Source organism: Coturnix japonica, unplaced genomic scaffold (genome assembly GCF_054131305.1).
Source record: "Coturnix japonica strain WE unplaced genomic scaffold, WE-NBRP24 Scf045, whole genome shotgun sequence".
NCBI classification, from domain to species: Eukaryota; Metazoa; Chordata; class Aves; order Galliformes; family Phasianidae; genus Coturnix; species Coturnix japonica.
In genome coordinates, this window is record NW_028188948.1 from 2,526,626 (window position 1) to 2,543,605 (window position 16,980).

Here is a 16,980-nt window from a genome sequence, read left to right on the forward strand (position 1 = left end):
TCAGACTGGGATCCTGCTGCTGGGTGCTGCAGGGTGCAGCCTGGCTCAGTCCTCTCTGCACCTGGGGACTGATGGCTGTGTCTGGGATGGCAGTGAGCCTCCTCCACTCCAGGCTGAGCCACTCAGCTCTCCCAGAATTCCCGTCCATCCCCCTTTCTCATCCCTCCATTCCCACGCAGAACTGACTGAGGAGGGGAGGGATGGGTCCAATGGTGGTGGCAGATCTGGGACACTGCCCTTTCTGCTGCCCTTTCACATTGCCCTGAAGGTGGGCCCGGGGGCCTGGGGAGGTGGGCTTTGTAACTGAAGGAGCGGCTGCAGGCAGGCAGAAATATAGCAAAGACATTTAATAATTGAACATAGCAAACAGTCAAGAAATGACAGTATTCCCAACCATTTCCCATCCTAACAATCCTTTCTGATCCCACCCCCTCAAACTCCCACCCCCAATCAACTTCCCTCCCTCTGCCAAAAACCTCCCAGCCCCCTGTTGTAATCCAAGAAGAATGGCAGCAGCCATGGATCAAGAGAAGGACTTGACAGAGCAGCAGCTGTGGAGCAGGATAAAGAGCAAACCGTGTTGGTGGTGGATGCGGCAGGCAGTGCCAGCAGGGCGTCCCCTGCTTCAAAGTGCACCTTTCCTCTCTCACCCACCACACATTCTCTCCTGCATTCAGGGTCTGAGGGATTTCTTCCAGTTTTACTCCATATCCGCATGGCCAGTGCGTGATACAGAGCCCAAGTGGAACACCTGCTTGGAAAATGAAATCAACTCTCCCATTCAGTTCTATGAGCGTGCGCCTTCCTCTCAAGTGATGCGTGGTCATATTTGAAAAATCCAAATTAGTTGGATATAAGAGAGGTAATAGCATCATAACCGAGCATTACTAATACATTCAATGATTATTGCCGCAGATTCCAGCACCATTTGTAACATCAGACCCCATTGGATTCACATCCAATCTATTAACATAGTAGAAGCACAAGATAACCTGGATAATGCCTAATAACTCTGGTTCCTGAGACAGTAGTTGGTGAACCTGAAGGCAAAAGGTCAGCCCGCTAGGACAAACAGCCAGACAGCAGTATGGTTAAATATGGCTGCGTCCATCGACTGCCCGAAAAGCCATGCTTTTATAGCAGACAGACGAGGGCATTTAAAAACCACACACACTAATTGAAGGAAAGCTATTGCAATAACAACCCTAAAACCCCCGTTGAAAGCCCTGAGCTACTCATTCTTTTCCTAGAGGTGTCCTTGGTTCTCATGCTGTTTCTCCCTCCACAGCTGCTGCTCTGTGAAGCCCTTCTCTTGATGCATGGCTGCTGCTCTGTAAAATTCTTCTGGTATTACAACGGCCCCCCAGATTCCCACTCCAATAATTCCTTCCTCCAAATTGCAACACTGAATTTCAGAGTGTAACATTATCAGAGTACAATTTCTCCCCCAGAATTGCCACCGCACCAAGTTCCCTCCTCATCTCCCTTTCTGCTCTTCTCGTCTGCGCGTCTTCCTTACTTTCACCCTGTCCTTTTTCTTCTGGTGATGGAGATCTTCAGGCTGGAGGAGCTCTTGTCTTGCTGCAGCCACCCCAGCATCCCTTGCCAGCTGTGCTGTGCCCAAACTCATCCTCGCTGATCCATGCCAGCCGATCATCGATGTCAGCCATGTCCTCCGGGCTGCCTGCGCTTGTTGTCACTGCTGGAACAGCAGTCTGGAAAAGGCAATCTGGAAAAGTAAGTTCTTTGTACTTGAAAACTTCTCAGTTCCTTCTGATCTCGATATACAAAGTAGTTCCAAGTCCCTGTAGCTTTTGTGTTTTCTTTTGCAGAAGGATTCCGTGATTCTGTGTGATTCTGTGATCTTTGGGATCCTTTTCAACCCAGGCCATTCTATGACTGTACAGTTCCATACTGGAACAAATATAAAATGCTAACTATGTAAAACATGGAGTCAAACCTGAGATCCACACGCTGGGCCTTGATTGCAATAAATGAGAGCCCTTTGTTTGCTCCAGTAGAAGACTTTCCATTTCTGCAGTACCCTCTGCAGATGACACAAATGCAAATGCACCTTCTTCCCAGCAACAATTGCCTTTTTTTTTTTTACACTGAGTATGCATGAGGCTCTTCATCATATTCTGCTGGCTTGTCACCCTTGTTGATCCATGGAGAAACAACAAAGCCCTAGAGTAGTGTATGCACTTTGGTATTGGAGAGCTTACTTAATTGCTTCTTCTCAAAGAATAAACTCCAGAGAGACATGGAGACAGCTCCAAACAGAATTGAATAATGGGACTAAATTGATGGAGAGCAGAATTCCTGCCAAGGCTTGTCAGCTAGTCTTAATTTTGCTTTTCTTCTCTCAGTCATGTTAGCATAATATTTCATACTGGCAGGTCTGCCCCCAGAATTAATTGAATTCGCTGATGGATGTTTCCATGTGCTTTGCACTGTAATGTGACTATCAAAAGAGTAATCAATGCTGTTATTTTAAAACCTGTGTTGGCAAGCTGTAAGACAAACAACTGCTGTTGGTAGCTTGGTTACTGCAGAATCAGCTTTCGTGTATCTCATAGATAGGGAAGAGACCCTTAAGGGTCAGCTAGTTGGACTCCGCCCGCAATGAACAGGGGCACCGCAGCTCCATCAGGTGCTCTGAGCCCTGTCCAGCCTGACTTTGAACATCCTCAGGCTCACCAATCTTATACCCCTGCCACACACTCGCAGTATTTCACCATTCAGCATCGCCACTTGTATCTTCTCTTGCTGTAAACCAGAGCTAGCTGGTAAATCATCTGCTGTGCGGGTCAGCTGTGTCTCTCCCATGGGCATCACGTGGCTGCTGGGAGGCTCTGAAGAGCTGCAGCCAGAGGTGTGTCACCCGCTGGGCCTCGTGCCCAAAGGAGCCCACAGGAAAGTGTTGTTGCAGTTTGTCATGCACTGCACTGCCATGAGACTTGACGTGCCAGACATCCTCTGACACGTGACCTCCTGCATCCAGGCAGGACATCTGAGACGTCTCCTTCAGCCTGACGTGGCTGCAGTTTCACACTGGTTTTACTAAGGAAGGAGAAGGCACGTGGATGAAACTCTTTTCCTGCCCTTCCTGGCATTAGCTCATAGTACAAGTAGAGCACTGTCAGGTCAAGCCTGGAGGAGTAATGCTTGTCACTGACATGTTCCTGTTCAGGGTGGAGCTGGAGGGTAGAATAACACAAGAAATTGTCATTGAAATTCAATATCTGTGAAATTCAGCTGGCTGCATTCACAGAACCTGGCGTTAAGATCTGTTTTCTGGTTTATTTTCCATAACCCAGTCCTCATTTATGAACTGAAGCTCTACTGAAAGCCTTTCGCTGTGTATGCTCATGCTGCAGTGCAGCTCTTGTGACCTTTAACAGCACATTCACGTTCCTCTGATCACAGGATCCTTAAGGTTGATTAAGACCCTCTAGTCCAACTGCTCACCCATCACCACCATGATGCTCACCATCAGCTAGCTAAAAACTCAGCAGAGATGATAGATCAAGCACAACACTGGATTTGGGATGGCTAGAGATTCCTAAGATATTGAAGGATTGCATGCAGGTGGTGTTGGCTCAGGTATTCACCCTGCATCCCACCTCCTGTTCTGTTTGGTTGAGAATCATGCATTCTGCAATTTCACTTTGTAATTCAAAGACCCTGGCTTTACCTGTTGACAAACTGATCTAAAACAAGCCAAGAAGACTCCGTTGGAACTGGTGGATGCAGAACAAAGGCATCCCCAAAGGACAAGTTGCACTGTAAGATGAACATTATTGGATGAGAGCTAAGCTAAGATTTAAAAAGTTCTGGGGCTGTCTCTGAGCATCAGATACAGAGGAAGCCTGCATGATTCCCTGAGAATGGATACCTCCTACTTTGGTGTTGGGTTAAGGGAACACTGGCAGTAACTCCTATCACAAAATGTCACATGGCTCAGACAAAATGCCATCAAGTGGGCTTAATTAGAAGCACCAAATGGTCACAAGATGGTCTTAGGGCAGGGAAGTAATCTATCTATGTGATATTGATTGATGCTGTTAGTTCTTAACAGCTTGACTCTAGAGGGACTGTTCTTCTTTGGTCACCTAGTTTTAAAAGAATAGATGGCTCCTGTCTATTACAATTTTTAACGCATTATTTGTTCACTGATGCCATAAATGTGCCTGGCATAGCAATTGGCCTTGGTATATTCAGTGACTGAAAGCAACAGTTGTTGCTCTAAGAACTGCAATACTAAGCTAGGTCTGCCTGTAGCTGACAGCCATCAGCTTGCTCCTCAGGCAGGTTTCTGTGTGGATGGAATGAAGGGCATGAAATACTGATGTGCTCATCAAACGCTGCTTGTTAGCTTAGAGACAAGGTGTTGAATAGGTTTGTTCATGTATTGCAAACACGTTACTTAGCTGCCTTCATTTTAGCTTCAGAAGAACATGTGCAGAATACAGAATTGATTAGAAGAAATAAGAACTGTCTGCATAGAACTTACTCTTTCCTTCCACAGGAGAATCAAGCAGATGTTTGTATGTGAGTACCTCCAGAGGTGAAACTCGATCACCCAAATGTAATGAGCAGAGACATTACAATCAGTTCTAACTGTATCTTCATGCTGTGCTGAATAAGCCTGAGTCAGGATGTAAACCACTTTCTCTTTTTTTCTTCAGATGGAGCCATTAATTTTGTCAAGAAGCCCAAAATGACTCCAGAAATATCAGTCAGTCCTTCTGAAGACCTGGAGCTGGTGTGTGAGGTGTCAGCTGCAAGCGGAGCTGCCGTATGGAAGAAAGATCAAACAGAGGTGAAGCAGGACCAGAGGACAACCATCATCTCCCAGGGGACGCACCTCAAGCTCATGGTCAAAAATGTGACCCTGAAAGACCAAGGGAGCTACAGCTGTGAAACAAAAGATGACAAAGCAACATTCCAAGTGAAAGTCAGAGGTGAGAAAATGCTTGGAATCCCAGAGATAAAGGAACGCTTCATTTGGTGTGTCTTGCATTGGGAGGATCAACTGACAGCCTCTCTGGTGCAAAACATTTTGGCTATAGGACTTTCTTTGTCATCTAGTGTCATAGCAACACTATTCTACATGTGCTTTTCCATCCAGGAATGAATTACTGCAACAAACCATAGGCAAGGAGGGTAACTTGTGCAGCTCTTGTAGTCAGCTGGTGTCTGCAGGGTTACAGTGCAAGAGCACACCAGGCATGCAAGGAGTGAGAAAAGGGGAGGTGTTTGAAGAGATCTGGTTACAAAATTTGAATGACACAATTAGGTGGAAAATGCCACTAATCAGACTCATAAATGGCCTGGGTTGCAAAGGCCCACAGTGCTCATCCAGTTCCAACCCCCTTCTTCCTATGTGCAGGGTTGCCAAGCAGCAGCCCAGGCTGCCCAGAACCACATCGAGCCTGGCCTTGAATGCCTGCAGGGATGGAGCATCCACAGTCTCTTTGGGCAAGCTGTTCTAGAGGGCCATTCCCTTCTGATTTACTGGAAATGTAGAGAGACATGAGAAGAAAAAAAGAGAAGGGAGGAGGTTCAGCAGTGCATGCAGGTGTTCTAAATCTCATGTCCAAATCTGCTATCAGACTGCGAAATGTTTAGCTTTGTGATATGATGTGATATGATATGATATGAAATGATATGCCTATCATTTCCCAAGGCAAGATAGAGGGGAAAGTATTTTCCTGTCTTAATGAGGTATCATGATGCTCCCTGTGAAGGGCAGGTATAGTGAAAACGGGGAACTGGAGTTAGCTCTGCAGCAGACTACAGCAAAACGGTGTGACTGTTGTGATGTCCCTGCAGAGAAAGAAGACCTGTTTACAAACAAGGACAAGGTACAAAAGGAGGTGAAGGCTGTACTCACTCAAAACGCCACGCTGAGCTGCGAGGTGGCCAGGAGAAGACGGAGGTGAAGTGGTACAAGGAGGGGAAACTGATCACCTGGAGCAAGATGTTCAAGGTGGAGTCAGAGGGCAAACAGCGTCAGCTGGTGGTGAGCCAGGTGGAGAAGAAAGATGCAGGGGAGTACAGCTGCAAGGCTGCTGGCCAGAAACTCACCTTCAAGATTCATTTCACAGGTGAGAGAAATTGTTTCGACTGTACTGAAGCCCCCAACAAAGAAGGAAGGGAAGGTTAAGTGGTTTGACACATTCAACCCCAGCATTCAGTGATGTAGACGGTGCTTAAATTCTGTTTAATTCGTGTACTTTCTGTTTGCCTTCTGAAGCTATGAACGCAGAGGACTTGGGTAGCCTCAGCTTAAGACAGGCTGGAAATAATTGGGGAATTTCCCTGGGCATCTCAAGTAGATGCAATGATAGCAAAATGAGAAGTCAATAATTTCAGGGGAAATTAAAGAATATGAAAGATATCTTCAGGGCACAAGCACACCCCTGCAAATGCTTCTTCCTAAATAGTCTTAGAGACAGCATTTGGTCACAATGCTAGAAGGCGGCATTGGTGGTTTCTATTAAATTAAAGAAACCTGCAACTAAAAAGGTTTTCCTGTATTTTCTTTTGTTTTCTTCTCTATAGCAGGTACAAAAGAAATGCTTAAAAATAGAAAGGCTTCAAGCTGGTGCTTTTCTTTCCAGAAATGGAGGAGGACAGGCATTCTATTTATTAGGAGAGTCTGATAAGAAAGTGGAAAAAGGCTTTTTACCAGGGTCTATAGCAACATAAGAAGGGGCAATGGTTTCAAAAGTGAAGAGGGTAGACTCAGTTTGGACATGAGAAAAGTTCTTTATGATGAGGGTGGTGATACACTGGAACAGATTGTCCAGTGAAGGTTGTGGGTGACTCATCATTGGAGTGTCCAAGGCCAGGCTGGATGGGGACCCTGGGCAGCCTCATTTAGTGAATGATGTCCCTGACCACGGCAAGAGGTTGGACTGGATGATCTTTAAAGCTTCCTTCTATACCCAAACCGTTCTATGATTCCATAGGGGAAACCATTTTATTACTGCCTATGAAAACTCAGGAGATATTAGAACTGTTTTCAGAAATAAATAGGTGAGAAAAATACATTTCCTCACTATGACTTAATCACAAACAGAATTTAACCTTGACTCTCACCTGGCTTTTGCTGGCAAAGCAACTTACAGCTGTCAGCTTGTTTGGACAATTTAATGCCTGTCCCCTTGTATGAAACAGACTTTTCAATGACTGCGTATGCTGGTGTGCTGCTGGACAGTGGGGAAAGGGGTGTTTTTTAATTTTTGAAGATTTTGGAACATGATACTGGTGGAAATGAAAACAAGTTTAGGGCTATCTAAGCTGTTTTGGTCTGGCAGGGAGGAAGTTCTTCACTAGCAATTGATATAGTTCAGATGTTGGCATTCAGTTCATAGCACTGTCAGGAAATGTGAGTGGGAAAGCTGTCCTCAACGGTACAGTCCAAAGACTAATTTGGGCATTTGGGGAAGGCTGTGTAGAAAAGATTCGTGTCTTAAATGTGCCCGTTTGCCTTCAATTCCAGAAGCAGAAGATGTTTTTATCAACAAGGAGAAGGTGCAGAAGGAGGTGAAGGCTGCACCAACAGAAAATGCCACGCTGAGCTGCGAGGTGGCCCAGGAGAAGACGGAGGTGAAGTGGTACAAGGAGGGGAAACTGATCACCTCGAGCAAGAAGTTCAAGGCTGAGTCAGAGGGCAAACAGCGTCGGCTGGTGGTGAGCGAGGTGGAGAAGAAAGATGCAGGGGAGTACAGCTGCGAGGCTGCTGGCCAGAAACTCACCTTCAAGATTCATGTCACAGGTAAGACAGGTGTTGTCTGAAATACAGCAGAGAACAGTAAAGTAAAATCTAGTTTCCATTATACAGTGATCCAGGTGCAGTAGTCTGTGCTGAGGTTTTTCCCCTAGACTTGATTGCCTGGGTTTGTAGCAACTATTTGGTTTTAGTATGGCACAAAGACCTGTTTCAGTCTGTCTGTAGAATAATAATTACTGATATATGTACAATGGAAGCAATGTTCAAGATATTATTCAAATCTCTCCTGTGCCTGAGATCCCAAACTGTAATTCTTGTTCACCGAAACATTTGACTAAGATAAGTATGTGCAGTGAGGCTGGAGTGCATGTTGTACATGCAGCCTTTCGTGGCAGGAGAAGCAGGAACTTCTCCTAGTAGTACACTGCCTTTTTACTATGCCTTTATGTTGGAGGCTGCTTCTGGATAGGTGAGTCTGCTACTCACAGTAAGAGACCTGGTAGAGCTGACTATTCCCAGAGCTCAAAGTAAGATAGATATCTGCAAATCACACACAAAGAACAAAGGACTGCGTTGGTGAGCATATTTCCTTTGTGCCTTTGACAGTCACAGTTGTGGCAATGGTAGAGGCCATGAGGAGTCTGTTCAGGAAGCCAGGAGTACTGTTCTGGGTCATGAAAAGGCAGCCAGTGGTTTGACTATCACATGTTTATGTGTTTTGATGTTTCACAGTGGGTCTTAAGTAAAAGGAACTCAGGTTTTGGTTGCCTGCAGGACAGATGTTGTTTTGGGTTCAATATGTTTGCATAGTGACTTGCAACCATGGGACTGGTGTTCAAGGACCCTCTTGGTTCCTTCAGTTCCTAGGTTCTTTCTTGCCTAGATTTGACACTTTGTTTCAACAGAAGAGCTGATATTCTCTAGTGAAGGCTATTAGTTTGGGCCCAAGTGGTAACCTAAACCTGTTCCAACCTGTACATAAAAACCTGCAAGATGGTCTCATTTCAGTCCTTCTGTTTTTCTTTTCTTCCCTCAGAGCCAAAACCTGTGTTTATAAACCAGGAGCAGGTACAGAAAGAGGTGAGTGCTGCCCTGGCAGCAAGTGCCTCCCTCAGCTGTGAAGTAGCACAGGATCCAACTGGAGTAAAATGGTTCAAGGATGGAAGACTGCTTGCCTCCTCCAGAAAGTTCAGAATGGAATGTGTGGGCAAAACACGGCGTCTGGTTGTGGAGCAGCTGGAGAAGAAAGATGCTGGAGAATACATCTGCGAGGCTGCTGGCCAGAAGATGACCTTCGAGCTGGAAACAACTGGTGAGCATTCAGAAATTCTCAGCCAGGATTTTGTAGCCTTGTTGTGAACTGGGTTTTAGGGTGAAATCTCAGTTTTCTTTGCACCTGACAGTGTGAGAATTTGCTCCCCGGTGCTCAGCTGTTCCTTCCCTTACTTGGGGATAACGTCATTTATTCAAGGTGATGTCCAAACGGGCTTGTTAACAGTCCTCTGCAGTGCTTTAAGCTGTCATAGGTCAGCCAGAATTTATGCATGTTCTATAGCCATTCCTACATGTTGAAAACACTGCACTGTGCTTAAGCTTCAGCATATGTGCCAGTAAGCACAGTTCCATTAATTCTAGGGAATTGGGTGAATTAAGCATAGATCTGAAGGCTGCCTTTACTCAGTGCAGAGATGGAAGGACTAATGTAGATTTGACTTGATATTTTCCCTTCTAGGATGGGAAGGAGCTCTGTCAAAGTAAAAAAGTGGGCATTACTTCCCAGGGAAATAAGAGAAGTCTCATTATTCACAGGTGGTGAACTCTCATTTTCTCTCTCAGTCTGCAACCAGGTTGGGTTGCTGTTTCAGTACTGGCTGTTTTATGCAGGAACTCTGCTCCTGAGGTTAATCCAAGTTGTATCCAGGCCCTTCAGAAGGAAAGGGAAATAGCAGCACAGAAATATGGTCTGATTCTGACATAAATAAGTGCAGACCTGGACAGTTAAAAAGGATTGTGTGATGTTCAAGGGATTTTGAAGCAAAGACGTCCCCTAGGTAAGATTTGTGGCTGACATTCCCCATACATTGTGGGCACACAAGCTAAGGAGAGACTAGTGATGAGCATGCAGAGAAGCCAATGATTCAGACAGGTTTGTAGTGACACGACACTGTAGAGTTCTGTCTAGTTCTCCTTGGCATAGTTTGGAAAATAAAGATGAGGAGATTGGTGGTAACCAGTATGGCTTCCTCAAGGTCAAGCCATGCCTGACAAACTTGGTGGCCTTTCATGATGGAGTAACAGCATCAGTGGATAATGGGAGAGCAACTGACATCATCTACTTGGACTTGTGCAGAGCATTTGATCCCGTCCTGCATGACATCCTGGTCACCAAACTGGAGAACAATGGTTTTGATGGATGGACCAGTTGCAGGATAGGGAACTGTCTGGATGGTCACACTCAGAGAGCTGCAGTCAATAGCTCAGTGTCCAGGTGGAGGGTGGTGTTGGGACCAGTGTTATTTAACATTTTTGTAGGCAACATGGACAGTGGAATCAAATGAACCCTCAGCAAGTTTGCAGATGACACCAAGCTGAGCGGTGCTGTTGATGTGCTAGAGGGAAGGGATGCTACTCAGAGGGACCTGGACAGGCTGGAGAGGTGGGCCCTTGGCAGCCTCATGAACTTGAGTGTGGCCAAGTACAAGGCCCTGCACCTGGGTCAGGGCAATCCCAAGCACAGGCACAGGCTTAGAGGAGAATGATTTGAGAGAAGCCTTGACCCTGAGGAGAAGAGTTGGTCTGGAGGGAGGTGTCCCTGCCTATAGCAGGGGGACTGGAACTAAATGACCTTAAAGATTCAGTCAGTTCTATTGTTTTTCTACCCTTAATTTTGCTTGAAAGGTTTTAGAATAAATGAGATTCTGGTTTCCATGAAAACTGTTTGCAGGGAGCTCCATTGTAGCTAGTAAGTCTATCTTTAAGTTCAAGGGCAATAATGCATTGACTGTGTTGAAGAGAGAAATGACTCAGGAATGGATGATGGTTTAGAATAAAACATAATCCTACTTATTTTCTATGCAAATATGTGTAAGGAAAAGATGCTGCACTCAGTTCTGGAAATACCCTGACAAATATATCTCTAGTGTTTCACAGCTGGAGATATCAAGATTGTTAAACCACTGGAAGATGTGGAAGTGAATGAATATGGGAGTGCATCTTTTGTCTGTGAGATTTCACACGATGAGGTTCAGAGCCAGTGGTACAAAGATGACAACAAGCTGAAGGCTGATGACAACATCAGAATGCAGCAAGATGGTAGGGTGTAAGAGGGGGATCTTTCTCCTGAGTGGGGGGTGGGTTGGAGATCAAGCATTTAAGACATCTGAAATGAAGTGAAGAGGGTTCAGAAGGGAGTTCCCCTTTTGTTTTGGGACTGAGGTTAGGGTGGAACAAGTGACATGGTGGGATGCTTAGTGTGGGAAGTGTGATGCTATCCCACCATCCCACACTGCCAGGAGCAGGTAGGAAATGAGTGCAGTTATTTCCAAAGTGGGGGTGAACAGGGCAGTCAGTTCTCCTCTCCAGAGAGGTTTTGTCTGACAGTGAGTGTGATCCTTCTGTATCAGGTACTTTGAAGGTGACGACGGCCACATTTGGTCAGTCCTTGTAGAAGCCATGTTTAGATTACACTTTGGTGGGGATGTGGACGTGGGGGAATGGGTGGTTTCATTGACATGAGAGAACAGGCAGTGATGCTGTGAAACCAGATGGATGATGCTCAGCCTGGCCATGTGCCTCAGAGCTCTTTGCTCAAGGAAGCCAAGTGTAGTTGTGGGTTAGCTCTCAAGAGCACAGTTTGGTAGGGATGAGCTGGTGGTTGGACTAGATGACCTTAGTGGTCTTTTCCAGCCTTAGTGACTCTGTGGTTCTCTGCTTCAGGAAAGAGCTACTCGCTGACTTACACACGTGTCCAAGTCAAAGATGCAGCAGAAATAAAATCTGTAGCAGAAAAGGCAGAATCTCGTGAATCTTGTGTCCATCTTACAGTGAAAGGTAATTATGCTTCTGATGACGATTTTGATTAAATTATCTTATATTATAAACGAGCTAACATCCTTTGCTTTAATGTCAAGGAAGTTAAACACCACCAGGACCTTTCACAGAAATAAAAACTCCTACCTACCTACCTTTCTGCCCACAAAATATCCAGCTTCTCTTTTGGAATTTACTTTTGCTAAGTAAAACAGATTATTTTCTTAGGAGGTTGATTTTCTATGTTTAGACTTCAGATTTGTGTTTGAACGTTGAGGGATAAAAAACATAGCTTGACTTTTTCTTCATTTTGTCTTGCTGTTTGAAAAGAACACAGGGTTTTGTTTTTTTTTTTAATATATACAATGTTAGGGTATATATATGATGTTAAGTGTTACAAAGAAAAGGGAGACATTTGAATTAGCACACTACTTAAGAGTTCAGTCCCCAGCTTTACCACTGTTACAATTATAAGGGCAAGAACTTCCTGGAAAATGAATTTCTCCTAAGTAGAGTCCTTACATTTGAGCTACAGAGACCTTTACTAGGAGAAAACTTGTTGTTCAGAGCTAAGTTGCTGTATTTAACCAAAGTAATTATCAATGTCCGTGTTTCATTGAACCTCTTTTCCATTTCGTAATGCGAGGAGTTTGATATTGGGATGGGAAGGTCATGGTTTGATTTAGATGTTGGACTGGGAATCAGAAGATCTGGGCTCTTTTCAGGTTGTCAATCTTATTGACTGACTTCCTAACAACATTCTTTTCTTTCTAATATTTTTTAATGATGTTTCAAGGCATTCTGAGCTGATAGGTGTAGTGTTCATGTGCAGTAATGCTGACGTGACTAAGTAGGGTGATAATGTAAGGGTTTTTTACATTCCTTCTAAATCTCTGCTTTCTCTTGTTCCATCCTTCTTAAAGAGCAATCCATTAATCTAGTAAAGGAGCTGTGTGATGACTATGTGACTGAGCCTGAAAAAGCCAAATTTGAATGCGAGATATCCATTCCTTCTGTGAAACCTCCCAAGTGGTATTCCTACGTGGGGAAGTCTTACAGGCTGGCAGAAACTTGATTATGCAGCAAGAAGGCACCATCCATCAGCTGACCATACTGAAAACCACCACTGATATGACAGGCACCATTCAGTTCTCAATTGGCAAATCAAAATCCACAGCAACTCTGCTCGTCAGAGGTAACATATCCTGGCTTGGTTTACATCATGAAGATGAAGAATTAATTAACGTACAGCCTTCCTTCACTGGGGTCTTTGAAATACTGTGTGTGTGTCTGGAGGGTCTGCTCCATTTCCAGTTCAAAGTCGTTGGACACTAAATGAGACAGCTGCATCTCAGTAAAAGATCTGTTTGAATAGCTGTGATGTGCTTACTATTCAGATCTACAGAGCTGAGGTTTTGTCCTTGGCTATACCAAAGAAGTCAAATCAGGTGAAATTAATTGTATTTCTGAACTAGACAAGGTTAAGTTTGGTAGCACCTAAATTTGATGCAGTTTGTCATTGATTTCATCTGAAAGAAACTTGCAGGCTTTTTATCTGCTGTTGTCCCCAGCATAAGAGTCTCCATTCACATCCTGAAGTATTTGTTATATTTTCAACTCACTCTTATTTGAATAAAAGCCTCAACAATTTGGAGCAATTTAATAAGCACAGAACAAGAGCTGGACCTTGCATTTGGTAGATAATATACAGTATTACTTTATAGAAATGTAGTCAATGGCATTCCCTATAGACAATCGTTTGTTTTATCTTTAGAGTCGTTCAAAGAACCATTGTGAACTTGACATTAATTGGAATGGAATACACGCAAGAGACTTTCCTCTTCTTCCAATTGTCCTCATCCTTTCTTCTCTTCCACCCCTGCTTTGCAGATTACCATATAGAAATCACCAGGAAGTTGGAGGACAAGACAGCTTTGGAACGTCATTCTGTCATCCTATCCTGTGACTTCAGGCCTTCTCCAAAGGTTGTTAAATGGTTCAAAGGCCACACACTCATCAAGCCCTCTGAGAAGTACAAGATCAAGAGGGATAAGCATTCAGCAGAGCTCAAGATTCTGAAGCTGAAGCCCGATGATGCTGGTGTGTACAAGTGCAAGGCAGGAATTGCAGAGAGGCCACGCTGACAGCTGAAGGTATGAGCAGGGAGGGTGGCCTCTTCCATGTCCTATTTCACCTCAGATTTCTCTTCTTGGGGTTGATTTCTGCCGTTCTCTCCTGCTAACTTTATAAATGTATAATCTTCACTGAGAAGATTACACAAAGATCATCTAGTCCAACAATTCTACCACATCCCAGTATGATTTATAGTAACAGTGGTAACAGTTCACCTTGTTTCCCCACAGCCCGCAATGTAGAAGTAACGAAGCACCTGCAGGATGTAGAAATTGAAGAAGAGAGCTCTGCTGTCTTCTCCTGCGAGCTGTCCCATGATGACGAGGACGTGGAATGGTTCCTGAATGGCAACCTCCTTTACACCAACAATTACAATGACATCAAGAACGTTGGCAATTGCTGCACACTGACAATGAAGCAGGTTAAGCCTGAGGATGCTGGCACAGTGACAGTGAAGTCAGACAAGGTGTCAAAAAGCGCACCTGAAGGTGATAGGTGGGTCTGATCACACCCCTCCTGGATGTAAGAGATGCTAAAGAGCTCCAGTTCATTCTATTGTGCAGCAATCCTGCTTCTAAAGCTGACCTCTATGGGGTGACAAGTCATCAGAGGCTTTCTTCCAGTGGAAGGTTCCATTGCAGCAGATATCAAGGAAGGAGGATGGTTTTGGTGTCCTGCCAAAGCATTCCATTGCTTTTTATCATCATTTTCTTTAGCACAAGGAGAGTTACAAGAGCAGTTTCTTTTACTGCTTCAGTGCCATGCAGTGTCAATGCTGTTGTCTCCAAGGATTTATGACTGCAGGGAGAGATCATTCAGTGTGTGTTTTGCCTCTGGGATGACTAATGACCAGGCTGTGAGCAACCTGATCTAGCTGTGAATGTCCCTTTTTATTGCAGGGGAGCTGGGCTAGATGGCCTTGAAGGGTCTCTTCCAATTCTAAGGGTACTGTGATTCTAATCTGCTCTCCCCAGCAATTAAGCTCTTTTACTCTATGCGCTCAGAGTTTGAAGGATTTCCTCTTTCTCCTTTCTTTTGCATTTGGTGGAAGTTTTTTCCCCAGTATAAACATCTGATGTGTGAAATAGAAGATAGATAAAAGGAGTCAATAAAACAGGAAAATCAAAAGTGTTCAGCAGCTTATCCTCTTAATCCTGTGGCCTGCTGTATGAGCTCTGCTCCATGTGAGGGCAGTGCCAGCTCTCCAGCTTTAGAAGAGCTGCATCCCAATTACTGCATATGATATCAGTCCCACCCAAGGCAATGCAGGCTGTCCCTCCTGTTCCCTGTATTCTCCTACTGATTAGTTCAGAATTACATAAAGTGCATTCAGTCAACAGACATGAAACCGCTTTAGGTTCTATATTGGTGTCGTCAGTGCTGGTAAAGATTTATTTATCCCTCTTTAAAAATCTGAAAGCAACTGGAAATGTCTCAACTTCTGTATCACATTGTTCTGTTTTGCCCTTTTAATTGCAGAGAAGCCTGCTGTCTTCATGAAGTCCTTGGATGATGTTTTTGGTGAGGAGCGGGGTGTGATTAAATTGGAATGCGAAGTCTCTAAAGAGAAGGTCAAACCAGTGTGGAAGAAGGACGGTGTTGTGCTCACTTCTGGCAACAAGTATGAGCTGGTACAGTCTGGGAAGACCCTATGTCCCCTTATCCATGACTTCGAGAAGTCAGATGCAGGTTTCTATACCTGTGATATTGTCCGTGATGTTGCCAAATCAAAGGTCGGCATTCAGGGTAAGTACTGTGGAAAGTAAAGGAGTGCTGAAAGCACATTCAGTGTCTTACACCTATTCCCCCACGAGCCTTAATAGTTTCTACAATAGAAGTGTATTACTGCAATTTAGCACAGTGATGTCTGGAAAATTCCCATTGCTTTTGATGTAAATGTATCTCATTTTACCATGAAAATCACCAAACACATCAAGAATGTCCTGGAAATATTTCCTTTCTAAACATCCCTAAAATGGAGAAATGGTTTGAACACCAGTAGGGGTAGGATGGTAACAAATTAGCTAATAGAAACAGTTAATTTCTTGTCATAGGCAAAACCCTTTTTCTCACGCAGCATCCTAGAGTTGTCCTCTCTGTTAGGTTGTTCCCTCTGTAGCTCATTGAATCTTCATTCTGCTCCATGGACTGAGCTGCTCTAATTGTAGTTCTTCCAGAGCAAAGACAAGAGATTCACGTCTCTTTTTTTTTTATAGCTTTCTGGTAATTCTGAGTGGAGAATGTCTTAGAGAATACATCAGTAAGGAATGCAGCCATGTTCTGCAAATCCTGAGTTAAAACACCAGTACTGCTACTCATGTCAGTCACAAATGCCTTTTCTCCATATAAACCTCATACTAACCTATCTCTTACCTTCCAGAGCTGAATAGTGGCATTACCAAACGGCTGAAAAACACTGAAATCCAGGAGGGAGAAGATTGTACTTTTGAATGCATTCCGTCCCATGAAAGCATTGATGAGTTCAAGTGGACACTGAATGGAAGCAGAGTGGAAAGTGGTGGGCAATTTAAAGCTTCTAACGTGAGTCGGAAATATACTCTCCTTATCAAAAGTGTGACTCCTACTGACGCTGGGGAAGTCGTTTTTACTGCCCGTGGTCTAACCTCCAAAGCCTCTCTGTCTGTGAAAGGTAATGAGATGGGAGAGATTCTGGGGTCTGATTCCTTCAACTGTCTTCTGATAAGATTGTCATGAGAGCTAACTCATAATATGGTTAAAGTGAATAGCAACCTTCTACTTGAACCTCGAAGCACTGAGAATTTCTCTTAAAAATAAGTAAAAGGAGGAAACATTTTACACAAATGTGAGAACTACCCAAAGCACTGGGGTAGTGTTGGAAATGGGCATCTCACTACAGCTTGTTCCATTAACAGTAAATCAGGAATGCTCTGTTGAGGGAACTGTGGGAGCAAATATCCTCTAAGTATAAGCTGAAGGGATGGCCTTCACATCATCTAGCTGTACAACAAATTCCTATCTAGAACATGTGCATCTGAGAGCATCATCCGAGGCTCCCAGTGTGATGAGTGGAGAGAAGAAAGAGGCAGTTTTCA

General features: G+C 44.3%; 2 protein-coding genes across 2 annotated transcripts; both read left to right on the top strand.

Annotated features, from left to right (window-relative positions):
• Positions 1–102: 102 nt before the first annotated feature.
• On the top strand, positions 103–7,809 carry LOC146752467 (obscurin-like protein 1). Its single transcript, XM_085531880.1, has 4 exons — positions 103–1,737; positions 4,692–4,967; positions 5,839–6,113; positions 7,514–7,809. Exons 3-4 carry the CDS (start codon positions 5,987–5,989, stop codon positions 7,807–7,809), a joined length of 423 nt encoding a protein of 140 aa, XP_085388006.1. The 5' UTR covers positions 103–1,737; positions 4,692–4,967; positions 5,839–5,986.
• A 2,485-nt stretch (positions 7,810–10,294) lies between these two features.
• On the top strand, positions 10,295–16,703 carry LOC146752468 (obscurin-like). Its single transcript, XM_085531804.1, has 7 exons — positions 10,295–11,056; positions 11,681–11,794; positions 12,697–12,968; positions 13,664–13,926; positions 14,137–14,401; positions 15,386–15,652; positions 16,287–16,703. The coding sequence occupies exons 6-7, from the start codon at positions 15,403–15,405 to the stop codon at positions 16,619–16,621; spliced, it is 585 nt and encodes a 194-aa protein (XP_085387930.1). The 5' UTR covers positions 10,295–11,056; positions 11,681–11,794; positions 12,697–12,968; positions 13,664–13,926; positions 14,137–14,401; positions 15,386–15,402; the 3' UTR covers positions 16,622–16,703.
• Positions 16,704–16,980: the final 277 nt, after the last annotated feature.